Source organism: Zonotrichia albicollis, chromosome Z, assembly GCF_047830755.1.
Source record: "Zonotrichia albicollis isolate bZonAlb1 chromosome Z, bZonAlb1.hap1, whole genome shotgun sequence".
Classification (NCBI taxonomy): Eukaryota; Metazoa; Chordata; class Aves; order Passeriformes; family Passerellidae; genus Zonotrichia; species Zonotrichia albicollis.
In genome coordinates this window covers 49,784,161-49,800,347 of record NC_133860.1, presented here as the reverse complement: position 1 = coordinate 49,800,347, position 16,187 = coordinate 49,784,161, and the positions used below count along the sequence as shown (strand labels likewise).

At 35.6% G+C, this 16,187-nt stretch overlaps 1 protein-coding gene across 4 annotated transcripts in view; it reads left to right on the top strand.

Annotated features, from left to right (window-relative positions):
* ZDHHC21 (zDHHC palmitoyltransferase 21) overlaps positions 1–15,689 on the top strand; it is a 36,117-nt gene extending 20,428 nt beyond the window's left edge. For all 4 annotated transcript variants that reach the window (XM_074532758.1, XM_005488166.4, XM_074532757.1 and 1 more), the window contains 2 exons: positions 10,142–10,185; positions 10,678–15,689. In XM_074532758.1, coding sequence (XP_074388859.1) covers positions 10,142–10,185; positions 10,678–10,810 — 177 coding nt within the window. In that variant the 3' untranslated portion in view covers positions 10,811–15,689. The remainder of the gene's footprint in view (positions 1–10,141; positions 10,186–10,677) is intronic.
* Positions 15,690–16,187: the final 498 nt, after the last annotated feature.

The following is a 16,187-nucleotide window of genomic DNA, read 5'->3' as shown; positions in this document are numbered from 1 at the left end:
AAAACTCATCTGATCAGACTGCACTAAACCACAGATAGGATACAGAAGAAAACAAGAAAACCAGACCCTAAGTTTATAATTTTGTTCTGTGTGCTGCCAGAGGCTGGACTAAATTTTAGTAGTGACCATCAGCACCCATTCAGGTACTATTACTGAATGTGAAATATGACCTCTCAGACTGAATCTGTTTCTGTCAGATATACCTGAAACCTGGGCTGTTTCTGTTCTGACACAGGATACTAACTGCACTGCCACTGTAACAGGCACGAATGCCCAGTTGTAACTTTGCTGTCCTGAGCCTTAACACTTTCAGGCCTCTGCCGCCGCTGCACTCTATAAACTGCTGTAAAGTCTTTTTTTCTCTGTCTGTTGTATATACCATGAAGTACATCCTATTCACTTACAGAGTTGGCAGCTACACTGGACCAGGTGTGGGGTATAGCATTTTTACCTCCAGTTTTTCTGCTGAAATCATAACTGTTGAGCTGCAGTATGTCTGGATAGTTTTTTCTGTTGTCTTTGCTGAGCTTTGTGAAACAACCATGCTACAGTAATTGTGGATGTGGATGGTCTATGAGAGGCAGATGCTAAAAAGTACAGATCTTCATTAGGGCCTCTTAGTGCACCCTACCTGTTGCCCCAAAAGCAGAAGAGCTATTGTCACATGGACGAGTTTTGAGGCTTGATGGGATTGCTGGGGAAGTAGAAATCCATTACTGGTGTATCTCCAATATTAATTCATTCACACTATGTGGATGCTGTTGCATTGACTCATTGAAGAATGTAGGTCATGTAGTCCATCCCCCACTCAGAGCATTTCATACCAGCAGCACAATTGTCTTCTCCCTTTTCATTCCTTTCTTTGCAAATACAGAATTAGGAAGAATAAGTAATACAGTTGTTTTGAGGAACTCTGCTTGGCAACAATTAGTCAGACTTCAAACAAACAAAGCAAGTCCGTTTGGTGCAGTTGTGATTAGTCTACAAGTGGTGTAAGAACTGAAATGAGCTGTATATTAAATGTGGAATGTGTGATGAAATTAATTTACTATAAGGTACAGATTAAAACTTGATAGCAGAACCCAATCAGGAAAGTGTAATATGAAGAAAAGCACCTTGAAACAAACTTAAGATGCTTGAAGGCATGGATATGCAGTTAAAGCATTCACATCATATGAATTGCTCCATGGCTGTTCTTGAAAGCATTAATTTTAGTGATTGCTAAAGCTGCCTAGAGATGTGTGCAAGGGACAAGAACGTGGACCTTTTGATACAGGCAAAGCAATTCTTGTGCTTGTATGGGAGAGCAGGTAATACACATTTTTGTAGTTCATGCTCTTGTGCCTCCCTTTTGCAGTTTAACATGTACCAAGATTAATTCCGCAGCTCCTGGAAAAAAAAGCTGGTTTTAAATAGTAGAGACAGTAAGTGTTGCAGCTCTGTGATCTAAACTTTGGTGGGTGCAAACTGCTGCTGAAATTGTCCAGCAGGTTCATTGGTGTTTAATATTGCAAGTGCTGCAAAAATTTTTGGAAAAAAATACAAATCTAAGATTAATCAAACTTTAACTCTTTTGTAACAAGACTGCCTGCTTTTCCAGAAGGTAAACTTGCTTGACCATCATTACATAATATTCCAGAAATTAAGCCAATATCTGTTGATATTGGTAGTATCTATTTCAAGATGCTTGGAAAAAATGTGCTCTCTGGTAAGAATGAAAACTTTGTAAGCTGTGTACTAAAATTTGTCTGTTACAGGGAGAATGTTCCTGAGGCTGTAGTGCTTGATAAGGTGATTAATAGACTAAGTAACCTACCACACAGTAATTTCTCTGAGTACATTTGCCACCACTGTGATTGTGGTATCACTGTTAGGGTATCATTAGCACAAGGCTATTCATAACTCATTTGGAGGTCCAAGAAGCCAAAGAGCAAAGGAGGTGACTTCCTACAATGAGAGGGGAACAGCTGGTTGGCAAAAACTGTCCTTAGAGGAACTTTTGACATGAATTGTTCTGATGAAGAGGAGAGCAGCTGAGGTGGCCTCTGCATACAGGATTAGTGCTTTCTCCCTAGAAACTAGCATATGTGAAACACACTTCTGTCAGAAGGGGCACATGGCTCTTTTCGTCTTCCTTCCCCAGTTGCTTTCTCTGAGCTTTATTTGCCTCTAATTTTGTTATCATCCTGAACTTCGATACTTCTTCTAGCATGTACTTTACATTACTGTTGGGGAAGTTTTATTTGGATACTTTTGAAATAGAGGTATCTAGGTTCTCTCTAATTCATAAGCCTCTGAAATAGGCAGAAATTTAAAATCCTAGTTTAGAAACTCTAGGATTCTTAAGAAGATACTTCTCTTAAAATCTCATCAAAAATTAGTATTTTTACTTAAAATTCAAGTTTTTACAGAACTGGATGGAAAAAATTGGTTTTACCCATGAATTAAAACACCGTCAAAGGTAATTTTCAAAATGATTATGCATTTATATTGAAGGCCTGCCTGTCTCTAGTGCTTGTTACTTCCTTTACCACTCCTCTGTTTCCTCTCATTTCTTGTAGAGCAATTTAGAATGTTATATTCCTTAACTGGAGCCTATGTTCTTACATTCTCAGACACCCTGATTTTTAAATGGCATTGTTTGAAAAGTAGAAGCAAACTTTTAAGTAAAACAGAAAAACTGACTAGAAAGAATTCGTGAGTTGCACCTTACAAGGGTGCAACTCTTCTTACTCTCCTATAGAAAGTAACAATTTTAAAGATTGTTGTTACTCTTTACTTCAGGGCCTCCTTTAGCTGCTTGTACTTCCGATTAGTTTTTAGCCCGAATCACTACAGGTAACAAAATAGCTGCAGTATAGACACTTAAAGCTCCATGAAGGTAGAGGTATGGGTTTTTATTGGTGCTTTGTCGTAAGTCATAGAAGTATGATTTATAGGTAAATTATCACTTTGTCCTTTTCAGACAGTTTTAAAATCTTCTGGGGAAAAAAAAATACAAGACAATCTGTCTTGTGCAACAGTTGCTTGCACGTGTTAATGATATTGTATTAAAGTGACAAAACCAAAGTTTATCTAAAGTATTTTGCACTTAAGCTAGAAGAAAGTGTTAGAAGGATGTATTTGTGTTACTAATTTTTATTTCCATTTGCTTTTTTTTATGTTGTTACATGAAATAATACAATTTATTGGGAAGCTAAATCAAATAGTACCCAGAAACTTGCTTGCTTTCTCAAAACATATTTTCTTAACATGTGTTTTTCAAGGATTTTTCTCTTATTTTTATATGTAACAGATGTTTTTTTATCTCAAAAGCCCCCATAACATGCCTATTTATTCATAGGAAAAGGCATTAATTCGCCAAGGGAAAAAAGTGTGTTTTATCCACTCCAGATTGTTTCTGATGTATGGTTGTTGAAGGTATAGAGCTCTTTTAAAAAGAGTGCTGTGATTCAGTCTTTTTAAAAAAGGTGGAATGCCCGGGATGCTTGTGTGTATATTAGTAGAAGATTAGCCCTGGCTTTTGCATTTCTCTCACTCATATTCCGTTATGGTTTTAAGAAATTTTTTCTCAATGTCTTTCATGTTAAGAGTTAAATGATGATAAGCCCAGTTTTTCTGTTCATACTGCAGGATTCTTCTGTTGGTTATGTATGATCTACAAGGCATTAGTATAAAACATGTAAAATATGACATGGCATACTGTTTTTTAAACAATGGCTTTTCTGATTACTTTGATATTTGTTCCTATCTAGTGAGGTTTTAAATTGCACCAGACACTGCTAAGAAGTATTCCGTTTGTTGACTGCTTTTTAAAAGCTGGTGCCTTTTGTATAGATGAGATTTTCTTCCTCTCAAGAACTGTGGTATTCTTTATTTTGTTGGCTGCCACCTGTCTGAAGCAATCAGCCACTTCTTTCTCTTTCTCTGTACAAAAGGAAAATCCGGTCTTCCCATGGATGGTGGAAGGTAACAGGATAATCAGTTCACCAGTGATCCTCTGATGTCATTGTGGGAGCCCTGTAAAAGCGGATTATCTGTGACCCAGATAAAATAATTAGAAATTACTTGGACACTTACAAATAACTGATCTACTAATCTCATTTCCAAAGTTAAAAAAGGCCTGTCTCTCAACATAACACTACCAGATGTTTCAGTTAAACAGCATCCCTTGCAGAGACTAATCTGAACCCTAATTTTAAAGGATTACCTTTGATTGTTTTTATCTCAAACACTAAACAGTGTTTTCATTTTTCCATATGTTGTAACAAACTATTTCTGTGGAAGAAAAGAAATTTTCTTAATTCTTCCATTATGGTCCATTAAATATGATTTAATGTGATTTATGCTAGTATTGCAGAGGAAAACTTTTCATTGAAATTATTTAGTAATTAACTTGTTTCTCTGGGGCAGAACTATTTAATGGATAGGCCTTTATAAATTTAATAGATACCATGTGGCCTTTGTGCAAGGTAGTGGATGCATTATCATAAACTAAGTGGACAGTGTCTTTAATAATTTAATTAATGCTACCAGGGTTTCCTGTTAATTAACTGCTTGAATGGTGTCCAGTGATATGCCAGTATCCTGTTCCATCAGTACTTTCTGGATGTGGAAAAGAGAAATTTCTCTTTATTTTCTGTAGGAAGGATAGAAGGGAAAATAGTGTTTAACAGCCTGCCTGGTGTGCAGTATGGTACCTATCACATACATTTTTCCCCTTAGAAGCTTTTAAAAAGGTTAACACTTGCTTTTTATTGTTGCAGTGATTCTTGTTTTCACCTAAAATTAGGAAGTGTATTTTACCAGGTAGTTTTCCTATCTTTTAACAAATATTGTGTTTCAAAATAATGAAAATGTCACAGCAGTTATTCTGTTAATAAAATCAAAGCTTTTTAATTCTTTGTGTATTTGTATATTGTATAGTATTGATCCAATGCTCATTTAATATGCAGAGTGACAAATGATCTAGTTCTGCTGAAATGCTTTTTGTCTTTAATAATAAGTATCTTGTAATTAAAAATATTTGCAGTCATATCTTTAATCAGATAATCTATTAAATACTATTTTGATTAGTGAATACTAAGGGCTTGCCTGTTTTTTCAAACATGGCAGAAGTGTAATCAAGGAGCTATTAATCCTCATAATTAAGTTTAGCATATTAAAAATTAGGATTGGTAGGGGAAATTAAGGTTTCCAGGCAATTGCATTCTTTATGTGGCTACAATATGGAGCAAAGGGAAAGCAAAGTGTACATAAATTATAACCCCGAAAGAGTAACTGGAAATTACTAACAGAAAATAAACTAATATTAACATTATCTGTCTTCCTTGTTATTCTTATCTCTTCCCCTTTTCCTGTCTTTACCTTTAATCCACCTATAGCTAGGCTGTGAGTTTTCAACGGCCTGAAGTTAAGAGATTTTATGGTGCCTCCATTTTAGATGGTTTCTTGTCATTGAGTCAGTATCTAATAGCCAATAAAAAAAATTTTAAATCTATTTAACTAAATTAATCAGAACATAGAAGAGTCTAGAACTATTCCCTTAGAAGTAACAGAGTGTAGCTTTTTTTAATTTAGTACATGAGTCTGATATAGGGGTTTAACCTTTAAATAGAACTAATAGTTTTCAGACTGAACATAGTTTTAATTGATAAAATTAACTATCTCATGAAAAGTCTAGATTAAGGAAAGAATACTGGCCACAAGTAAACCAAATATATATTTAATGACAAAAGAAAAGAAAATTTATCAAATTTGATGTATTCTTTCTATGTTTAGTATTTTCTATTCTTGAGTTGCTCATCTATCAATTACATGCACACCATGAAAGGATGTTAGACAGAAGATAAAAAAAACCTTTTATATAAAGGATGTGTTGTCTTGAACTTTTAGATAAAAGCAAAGGCTGCAAATCCAGAAAGGCTTGCAAGTTTTGTTTTCTTTATGCTTCATCATACTTTTCTGTTGATTCACCTCCAGTGAACATTTGAAAATAATAAAAGTATGGCATAATGCTTATATTCTACTACTGCAAGTGTTTAATAGAGCTGTAATGATTGCATGTCTCTTTAAGCAAACACAAAAGAAAAACTGAACCAGGGATTGTAGCTACATGCTTTGGAGTTAGTCCTGTAAGTTACAAATTACCGTTTATACTTTGGAAAATTTGAATCAATTTGGGAAAAATATCCTTTGCGTGTGCTTTTTTCATGATGAGTTAGTTCATGATAAAACCCATCCTGTAGGACAGTTGGTTAGCCAGTGCATGTGATCTTTCTAATTTTTTTTTTGACAGTTGGTTAAGCTAAATAGAAGCGTAGATGTGAAAGGTGCAGTGCTCTTTGGAGCTAATTTGGATGCGTTCATTTGTGAGTGAATCTGAGGTTGGTTTGCAGAATTCTGTCAGTGCTTTTACGTACATCTCTTTCTCTCCATTCTTCTCCTTCCTTTTACATCAGTCTTACCTGTGGCAGTAGCTTACTTAATTTATAGTAAGCAAACTGCTCTTATGGATCTGTAGTATATCCTCGGAGTGAAAAAAACCCATATTCTTTCTCTCCTCAGCAGAATCTGAAAACGTTGCCCTTTTCCTATTCCTGTGTTTATTTCCTCTTAAGTTCTTTTTCCTGTCTCACTAAGGTGTGATTTTTTTTCCTGTAGCTGCTTTAAGATGCTTATCATTGGGTATGTATCTCTGAATAAACAGGTGCAGGAGCAGTTTTTATTTCCAGTCTGGATGATGCCTTTGGGAATCTAGATGATCCATGATGTCAAATTAATCAGTTGTATTTGTCAATTTCATCTTGTATTCAATTTCAAATTTCAAGAAATTTTTAGAGATTACTAGGACTGCATAGATATGTGATGTTTGCTCATACCAAGTTATTTTAAACTTTTGGCTGAGTGCCAGCACTCAAAAAAGGTTTTAACATTAGCATTAGCTTTGAGTCTAGAAAAAAAAACTTAGCACAGTTCTATTTGTATTAATAGTAATCCAAGCTGATAGTAGATGCAGACAGCCAAAGCCTCTTAGGCTGAACACAGTAATTCTGATGTTGCTGCAAAACCTTGGTACACATCAAATGCATGAGAGATGATACTCTGATTGGAAGACATTTATGAGATGTTTTAATGAGCAGACCACCTTTTCATTCAGAAGAATGGTGATTATTCTGGTCCCTTGTCTGCAAAAGAAAAAAAAATGTCTGAGAAAGAAGCCTTAAATAACAGGTCAAAACTCAACTGTGGTACTCTCCTTTTCCATCATCTCCTGTCTTCAGAGGGGCTACTGACTTTCCTGGGGTGCTGTGAAGTTTCACTTTCATGTGGAAAGGTAAACTGGTTCACTCTCAAATGAAAGCAGATTTCAGATGAGTCTGTTTGGCAGCAGTGTGGGCAGAGGGAAGGTATGAGGGTTCAGGGAAGGTATTTTGTTTCTTAAGTTCAGTCACTAGTACTTGTTAAGCAGGTAAAAAGTTCAAAGCAATGTTTCTTTGCTAGTTTGAACCTTTTAAAATGTGCTCTAAATATTTTTTCATGCTGAAGAAGTATCCAAGAAGCAAAGGACTCGCTGCTCAACCCTAGTTTCTTTGCTGTAAAGCAAAAGTAATCTGAAGTGTATGTTGGCATTTTAAGGTAAGGGGAGGGAGGAAGGAAACAGGCAGGCAATGAAAGAAGGGAAGGAAGGGAGGGAAAGGGAGCAAAGGGAAGAGAGGAAAGGGAAGGGAGGAAAGGAAGGAAGTTAGTTCCTACTTTGGTTCTTTAATTTAAGTTAATTTACAGTTTGGAGGGGAGCAGACCCTGAGAACCTCTCATGTCTTGAGAGGTTCTCAGGGTCATGACAACATGCCATAACAACATGTAAAACGAAATACAATCTCCAGGTTTCAGTCTGTGATTTTCCCCAAAAAAATCTCAAAACCTGTATTTTAGGGAGTGGTACAAGTGTATTAATGAATAAGCAATATGCAGAAACACAGCAGAAAACCATGTTTTTAAGATATTTGGTGATGTTACTTCTGCACCCAGAGCTGGTTTAAAGGCCCCTCTTTTGAAATGGTAGAATAAATATTCCATAGCTACATGTCCCTTTAGAGTCTGGAGCAGCATGTTATTGTTTTTCGAAAGACCATTTGACATTATTGCTTTCAAATATGCTAATATTATTTTGTACTATTTGATAAACAGCTTTGAGTGGACCAGAGAATAATTCCTAGAGCTGAGATATTTTTGCAGTTACAAAAGGAACTATAGCATCTCATGAAAAAAAAAAAAAGGCATTGCCACTTTGCTGAAATGCCATGGAAGTAATCTCTTGTTTACTTAGTCCTTTTTATTCAAAAAGCCATGTCTGAATTTTTGTGGTAGGGAAAGATGATGTTTTCTCTGACAAAGGCTGAGTAAAAAGCCAGTCCAAGAAAGCAAAGTATTCCTTGGCTGTGAAGTTGAGTCCTGCCCTAACAAAGAGAAGGACTTGTGTAATGCCACGCTAGTGGCAGGAGAGGGAAGACAGGCCTATAATGTGAGAGGAGCAGCAGTTTATCTGTGGGAATCAAAACAACAAACAGTGCTTACAGTTTTCTCCTCCAGTCCTTTCCTCCCTCACTGCTGAGTGGATGTTAAAACCCCCCTAACAATGCGGCCGTTGTGGTTTATGTAACCTTGACTGGGCATGGCTTCTCTACACAAACTCCTGGGCAAGAACTTGTGTATCCTGGTGAATTGACATGAGAAAAATGAACTTCTCTCCTTATTGTGGACAGAATTAAGATTTTTTGCTGTTTAGTGTGTGGTAAGGGATCCTGTTCCAAAACACTTCAGAGCTGGGAAGCAGAATACAAAAAGTTGGCAAGGGAGTTGGGGCCAGCCGTGTCTGGTGGAGCAGGAAATCAGCTTCCTCTATGTTATTTCCCTCTCACATTCCGCCCTTCTCCCTTAAAACTTCCCCTAACTGAAAGGTAGGGGTGGAGTCCCAGCAATGCCTGCACTGAATTGCATGCAGGAACAATCAAGGAGCACAGTGTGGTTTTTAGTGCTAGGGAGTGTTTCAGATGACAATGAAGTAGCAGCCTAATTAAACCACAGTCCTTCTGTCTGTATGTGGTTGAGGCAATTGAGATTAGCTCTTGGTCCTATTCAAATTCTACTGTAATTTGTCAGGTACATTATGTGCATGCCTGAATCAGTGAAAAGTAAAGGGAAATACCAAACTACCAATGAAAAGGAGTTGAAATAATGAAGAATATTTCAATTGATTGTGTTTTGAACTTCACAAGTGATTTCAGGGTGTAATGAATTATGAATTTATATTGAAACTCCCTACATGATACTCACAATGGAAGCCTTTTTGTGAAATCTGCAGTGAAAAGTGAAAAAAAAGCACTATTGGTAATTTAAAAAGTTTTGTTTGAGGGTGATCTAAGCTAAAACTGATCTGTTACTTTCCATGACATTTTATAATTAAAGTATGAATTTGTTGCTCTTATCTGCAGGATTGCCTTCACTCTACACATTATTAGCTTTTACATTTTAAGAGAACAATTTTTATATTTGTATTTAATGATAGGAACTGTAGAAACTCATGGTATATTTTCAGTTGTGCTGTTTGTGTTATAATACTCACGAAGCTAATGGTTTTAAAACTTCTGACTAGCTCCTGCTTTTCAAAATACTACATCTGTTAATGACTGAATTTTACTAGCTTTGTGGTTATCTCAGTGGGATACTCCAAGTCTGGAATGAGTGCTTGTGGAAAGTATGGCAAGAGTGGGCCTTATACACATTGCTCATAAATGTCCTGTGCATGAATTGTAATATCTGAATTAATTTTTGCTGTAATAATGCTGAAAGTTTTTGTTGGCATTCTTTGGTATTGTAGTCAAACTACACAGTATAGTTTCATAACGTGCCTATAAAAATAATTTAACAGACAGACTGAGTTAAAATTTATATGTATAATCTCACATTTATTTAAAACTAATATGGCATATGTGTAATATGCATCCTAATGAACTAAAGTCAAAACAGCGTACATTAATAATTAATTCCCTGGTGTGGTTACTTGCTGTCATAATGACATTTTAAAAGTTTGGAATGTAAATAAATACTTTTTCATTGTGTTTTTTTTTCTCTTTAACAGGACACTACAAGTATAGAAAAAATGTCTAACTGTTGTGAAGACATGTAAGTTCTGTAAAATTCCTACATTGCTGAAATGCTAAGGGAGTAGCTCTTTGTTAAAATGATTTTGCATGGTACTGTGCGCTGTACTTCCTATCTGTAGCAGCACCTCACTAATCTTTTAATAGAGGTTGTAAACAAAACAGCTGCATGTTGTTCCCTTTCTTTCCCTACTCAAAGCCAGTGGAACTATATTTTCTTTTCAGAAGTACAGATCAAAAGATACTTTCTGCAGTGTTTTGACATACATTTCATTAATATTGAGGTCTCCTGTGCTTCAAAATTTGCCTTTGTTTGATTGATGACACAGATAATTTCTGTTCTCCAAAGTTAAGTCTCAGCTGCGCGTCGTAATGAAATAAAAGTTGTATTTGTGATGCTTGGACACAATTCATCAGAGTCCAGTATTGGATTCCCAGCCAGCCTACACTGTTGTAGCTGACTGAAGTGCGCTGTGGGCATGCTGTCTTTCGCTAATAATGCTGTCTTCTGTAGATCGAGGCCCCAGAAGCCATGGCAGCAGACCTTCTCAGAAGTTTTTGGCACTCATTGGAAGATCCTGTGGTTTATTCCTTTCAGGCAGCGGCAACCACTGCGAGTTCCCTACTACTTTGCCAGTCATGACTAAACAGATGGATGGTGGGCGCAGATGGGTCCTCCATGCTGGAAGTGCATTACAGGTTTTATGATAATAGGACTGTGACAGTCTTCAGGTCAATTAAAATCCAGTCATAGGCATCACTGTGTGGCCCGGGCATTATTTTAGTTATGGTCTGGATTTTATTCTGAAATTAAGGCAAGTTAAACAATCAACTTCAGGCTTATTTTCTTTCAAACTAGCTTTCCAAAGAGATTCCTTTTGTCTTTGAGGTTAATACCAAAAGCAAACAATTGGAATGTAATCTTCATCCAGTTTGATACTGGCTCTTTCTTTTTCTTCCTTTTTTTTTCCTTTTCTTTTTCCTTCTGTTTTAATTTTTGTGTAGAAAGCACTGAAGTTTACATTGGTGGTTAGCTTTCTCACTAAGTGTCTTATTCTGCCTTGAAATTTTTTTAGAGTTTTTATCAGTAGGTCAGTCTGGATAATAATAATGTCTTTTTTTCTGCTGCATATGTTTAAAATTCCATGATTCCATGAGTTATTTATGATATGCAAAAGTAATCCTGCAGCACTGCACTATAAAAGGTAACATTGAAAGCTGAAGCAGAGTACTTCCTAAGCCTTTCTCAGAGAGGTTTTGTAGAGGCACACAAATGTGTGTGTTTACATGGAGAACAGCTTACAGTTACCTTCTGGCCTAGATATGATGTTAGTGAAAAGTGTTCATGTCTTTATGTCAGTGAGAGGGATTAAATATTTCAGGGTAAACTATGCAGATACTATGCATGTTTTCCCTAAATCCCAAGGATTTGAATCAGCAATAATCAACAAAGAAGTTGCATGGTGCAAATATTAGAATGATTACTTTTAAAAAATATAGATGTAGTTAGTTAGCATAATGTGTCATAAAGCAGAGTATATTGTCAATAAAAGTTAAAAATTTTATATTTACTTTTCTTTAGTCTTGATTAGCTGGAATTGGTCTAAGTGTTTGTATATTTAAAATAAAATTAATTAATATTTATACATATTTATAGATTTGCTATTAACATTGAAATATATAAACACATTTAATAGGATACTATGTTAATGTTGATAGCTTTTAAGTGTGGAAGTAGTTAACCAAAGAAAGTGTCTTTCAGATCTGGTAAAATGATAATTATTTCCAAAGTACCAGCTCGGTCTTCCTGTCTCTGAAAAAGTTATGTACCTGCTTTAGCTCTCTGTATCTATACAAATATTAACTTCATGATTGTGAAAACTAATATGGATTTCTAGGAGAAATTCACAACTCGGTGTTTCCAGTTATGCTGCTTACTGTGTTTTTTGAGTAGTCTAACAGGACTGGGATCCCCCTTAAATAACAGCCATGCAGCAGGACACAGTAAAAGACACAAAATCAGGATTTTATACATGTAGATTGTGCAGAAAGTAATAGTTTATTTGTGAGAAAAAGAAGAGTAAGAATTTTCATGACTGGTGTTCGCAAAAAATTTTTAGATTAACTCTCTTAAAGTCTTAGTACAGTTACTGCCAATCTTAGGTGTCCCTTTATTGAATTAACAGATTTTGATGATCCACTGAAAGTTCCAAGAAGTGCATCTTAAAAATCACTTGAACTTTAAACTTATGTAAATGTCTAACATTTGATCTGACCTTACTTTTCCTGTCCTATTAAAAATAGATGCAATGTTTCTTTAATTTAAATTTAAGCCTAATGTTCAGCTGTTTCCCTTTTTATTTTCCTCATGCCAGTTGTAGTGAGGTTAGGCTTTCTTTCAAGTGGTATTGGCATATTGGCAGCAATATTTAAACAAAAAGGAGCTTGAGGAAATGGATGAAAAGACTGAAGCAGTGCTTGAAATTGAAAGGAATCAGGACATACATAATAAAGTAATGGCTCTATTATTTTCTTTTCCTTCCCCCCACTATTTTAGTCTCTTAGGAATATACAGGGAAATAATATTTCATTTTCTGTGCCAATATTTAAATGTTTCATGAGCAAAGCATAGTTTGAAATTTTTAATGCTGTTCAGCTATCAGAGCAGTTGGCGCAGTTCTGAACCTTATTCAGAAAGAGAACCAAGAATTTAACTATTTTTTGGTATATTTATCATGGGGCATATAATTGTGTGTTCTGCTTCCCAGTATTACTGTTTCAGGCTGGAGTATCAGTTATACTTTCCAGGAAGTGATGTCTGTAAAAATCTTGCCTGTTTCTCAAATGAAAGTGCTAATTTCACAATTTCATGTTCTCAAATGTTCCCATGTTGTTTGATTTGCTTTGAAATCTACTTTTTCTCAGTCTCCTACTCATCATAACTGATGAATATTCACAATAATTAAAAATATCATAATTGATAGGCATCAATTTGCAACATGATTAAGACTGCTCATTTTTGTCCCTTTTCTTTTTCTAAGTGTTTGGGGGACAAAGGGGAGAATTTGGAGAGTCTTGACATTTTAGGAGGTACTAAATTTAGGAGGTACTCTTTGAATGAGAGGCATCTAAAATGGTAAAAGTAATAATTTTTTTCTTAATTCAGCTGAAGGACGCTATCATGTTATTAGTTTCTCCAAGTAATGTTTCTGAAACTAATTCTCAGAATGAGTTGTTCTGTCAGGAAAAATCAGACTTTATCAACCAATTTAAAATCCTTCAGACCTTGAAATTCTTGAATCCTTTGAGCCATTGCTTTCTTTCCCTCCATAGGAAAAGAAAGTCTTCCTTAGAATTCTTTCTTTTAGTAAAAACTGCAATTTCAAGATTGATTAGTGTTTGTTATTTTTATGCATTAAAAAAAATCTTAAAGACAGTGTTACTAAATTTCATCCTAGTATAATATCCGAACAACATGTACTTTATTAAGAAAAGTGAATCTTATCTTCTGACTTGGCAATATTTGATTTCCTGAAAGGCACAAAGAGAACTTGAAGAACCAATGAACTCCTCTCTGAAAAAATTTGCAAGTAGCTGGTTTATTGACAGTGTGGGATAACTTCTGGTAGGACCGAAAAATGTTAAGTTGCTGTCTTCTCATAATCAGAGATTTGAGATTTCATTTGAAAAATGCTGATGTCTAAAATAAAAGATATTTTATTAAATAATATCTGTGAATCTGTCCTCTGATCTGTTGCTTTGAAGGAGAGATTCCATCACACAGCTGGTCTAGTAGTTCAGTTACACAATAATTTTCACTCTTGAGCAGGAGTTATGAGTCTTGAATTTTCACATACATGGAGTTTTAAGAATAGATTTTCTATGCATCTGTCTTTATTAATATATTTAACTTTTAAAATATGTTCTGAGCTGTCCTTCAGATATTCCTGAGAATTATTTTGACTAATTAGTTTATCAATGCATGGTTAATAAAACACCAAGTGGAATGCCATGTATCCTGGTTTAACACCAGTCAGCAGTTAAGCACCACAGAGCCACTCAGTCATTTCCCCCCAGCAGGATGAGGGGAAGAATTGAAAGAGTAAAAATGTGAAATGTGACAGTGACTGGGGAAGACAAACCCCATCACTCCAAACATTCATGTGTTCCTCCTTTCCCGAGCTTGCTTGCTGAGTGTCACACCATGTGCTGTGGGATGTCCCTGGAGTCAGCTGGGGTCAGCTGTCACACCTGTGTCCCCTCCCACCTCCTTGTGCATCCCCGGCCTCCTTGTAAGGAGCAAAAAGGCCATCCACCGTGTTTCCTTCTGGCTCAGCTGTAAGGAAAGCATTCCTCTGCTATCAACACTCTTCCCAGCGCAAATCCCAAACACAGCCCTGCATTAGGTCCCTGAAGAAAATTACCTCATCCCAAACCAGCAGATCATGACGGATCACATTGTGGTTTGCATTCAGAATCCAGGATATTTAATTGTTCATGTTACCATGTTTGGTTGGTGAGAAGCTCGACTTGACTTGGTAATGTGTGCTTTCAGCGCAGCAAACCACCTGTTCCCTGAGCTGCATCATAAGAAGTGCAGCCAAGAGGCTGAGGGAGGTGATTTTCTCCCACTAAGAAGTTGAATCTAATTCTAAATTAGTTGAAGTATTAGGATCTCAAAAGCAACAGTGTGGTGCTGAGTGCTGGTCGGCACTGCCTTTGGGAAGAACAGGTATTTCTAAATACACCGTCCATACTTAGGTAACATACTACATGACTGGATACTTCAGAAAATGTTCCTCAAAAGATTTTTGTACTACTTTCTCACTGGCTGAGTATTTGCCCTTAGGAGGCATTGAAATACTTGTATCTGTGGACTGCATAAGGCCTAGGATTTCAGTTCTGCTGAAATTATCCAGTGAAATCTTTTGTCTTGGCCAGGCTATGGCAAAGTGGCTAAAACCTCTTGTAGCAACAAGGGCCATCTAAGTATCAATGGTGTACAGAGGTTTTCAAGTTAGAAAATACAAAATTTATCTTCTAATTTCTGTGCAATCCTGGGGATTTCCATGCACATTCCCTGGACTCATATCTGTATATCACAGCGGTTTTCAGACAGGAAATTATCACTCTATCTCTTTAACAGGAAAAAGAGTACTGATTTTTGTAAACTAGCATTCTGAATTTTGTAGCTGAAACATGGGCATGTGATTGAGTTTTATTCATTTGCTCTTAGTTTGATCTTGACTATTTTCAAATAATGCTGAATGAAGTTCCTACTGGAATTGAAAATTATGAGGTCTAACACTGATTATGCCTGAATTGTAATATACGAAGTGAATGACTGAATAATATCAGAACAGGAAAGCTTACTGTGGTATTCTTTTAATCAAATCTGAAAATGCATGAGTATGTTCAGCTATAAGCATTGTATTTTTTAATTTATCTTTGTTAATTTGATTCATGTAATGTTTCTGTGAGATTTCTTAAGATGGGTTAAAATTATGATTTATTTTTTTCATTCCTACTGAGAATTTTTTTGTCCTGTATTTTTATGAAATCTTATTTTTAAATAAAAAAAAAAATTTCTCTTCACTGAATTTCATTTACATTGATTTAAAATTGTGTAAATTGTTTACTAATGTTTTTCAGATGTTTGTAGATTTTTCTAATTAAGTTATAAATTACTCCCACTGTTGTATATTTTTTATTGTAACAAGTGAAAAAGCTACAATCCCAAATGACTCTTCTGAAAAACTGAACTGTGAAAAATCACTGAATAGTTAGTGAGGTACTTACTATCTGAGCTTTGTTGTTTGCTTTAAAGAGAAGAGCTGAATGTTGGTGGAAACATTAAAATCTTTCTCTGTTAGGAATAGTCTATCAACTAATGTTGGTACACAACACTAGTTACAGCATTGGTTAATTTTCTTGCCTATAGTTACAGCCAGAGTAGGAACCTCCGATGTCAGTACCAATTAAGATTTATATAAATTGCCATTTTTCAAATTACAGAAATAGAGT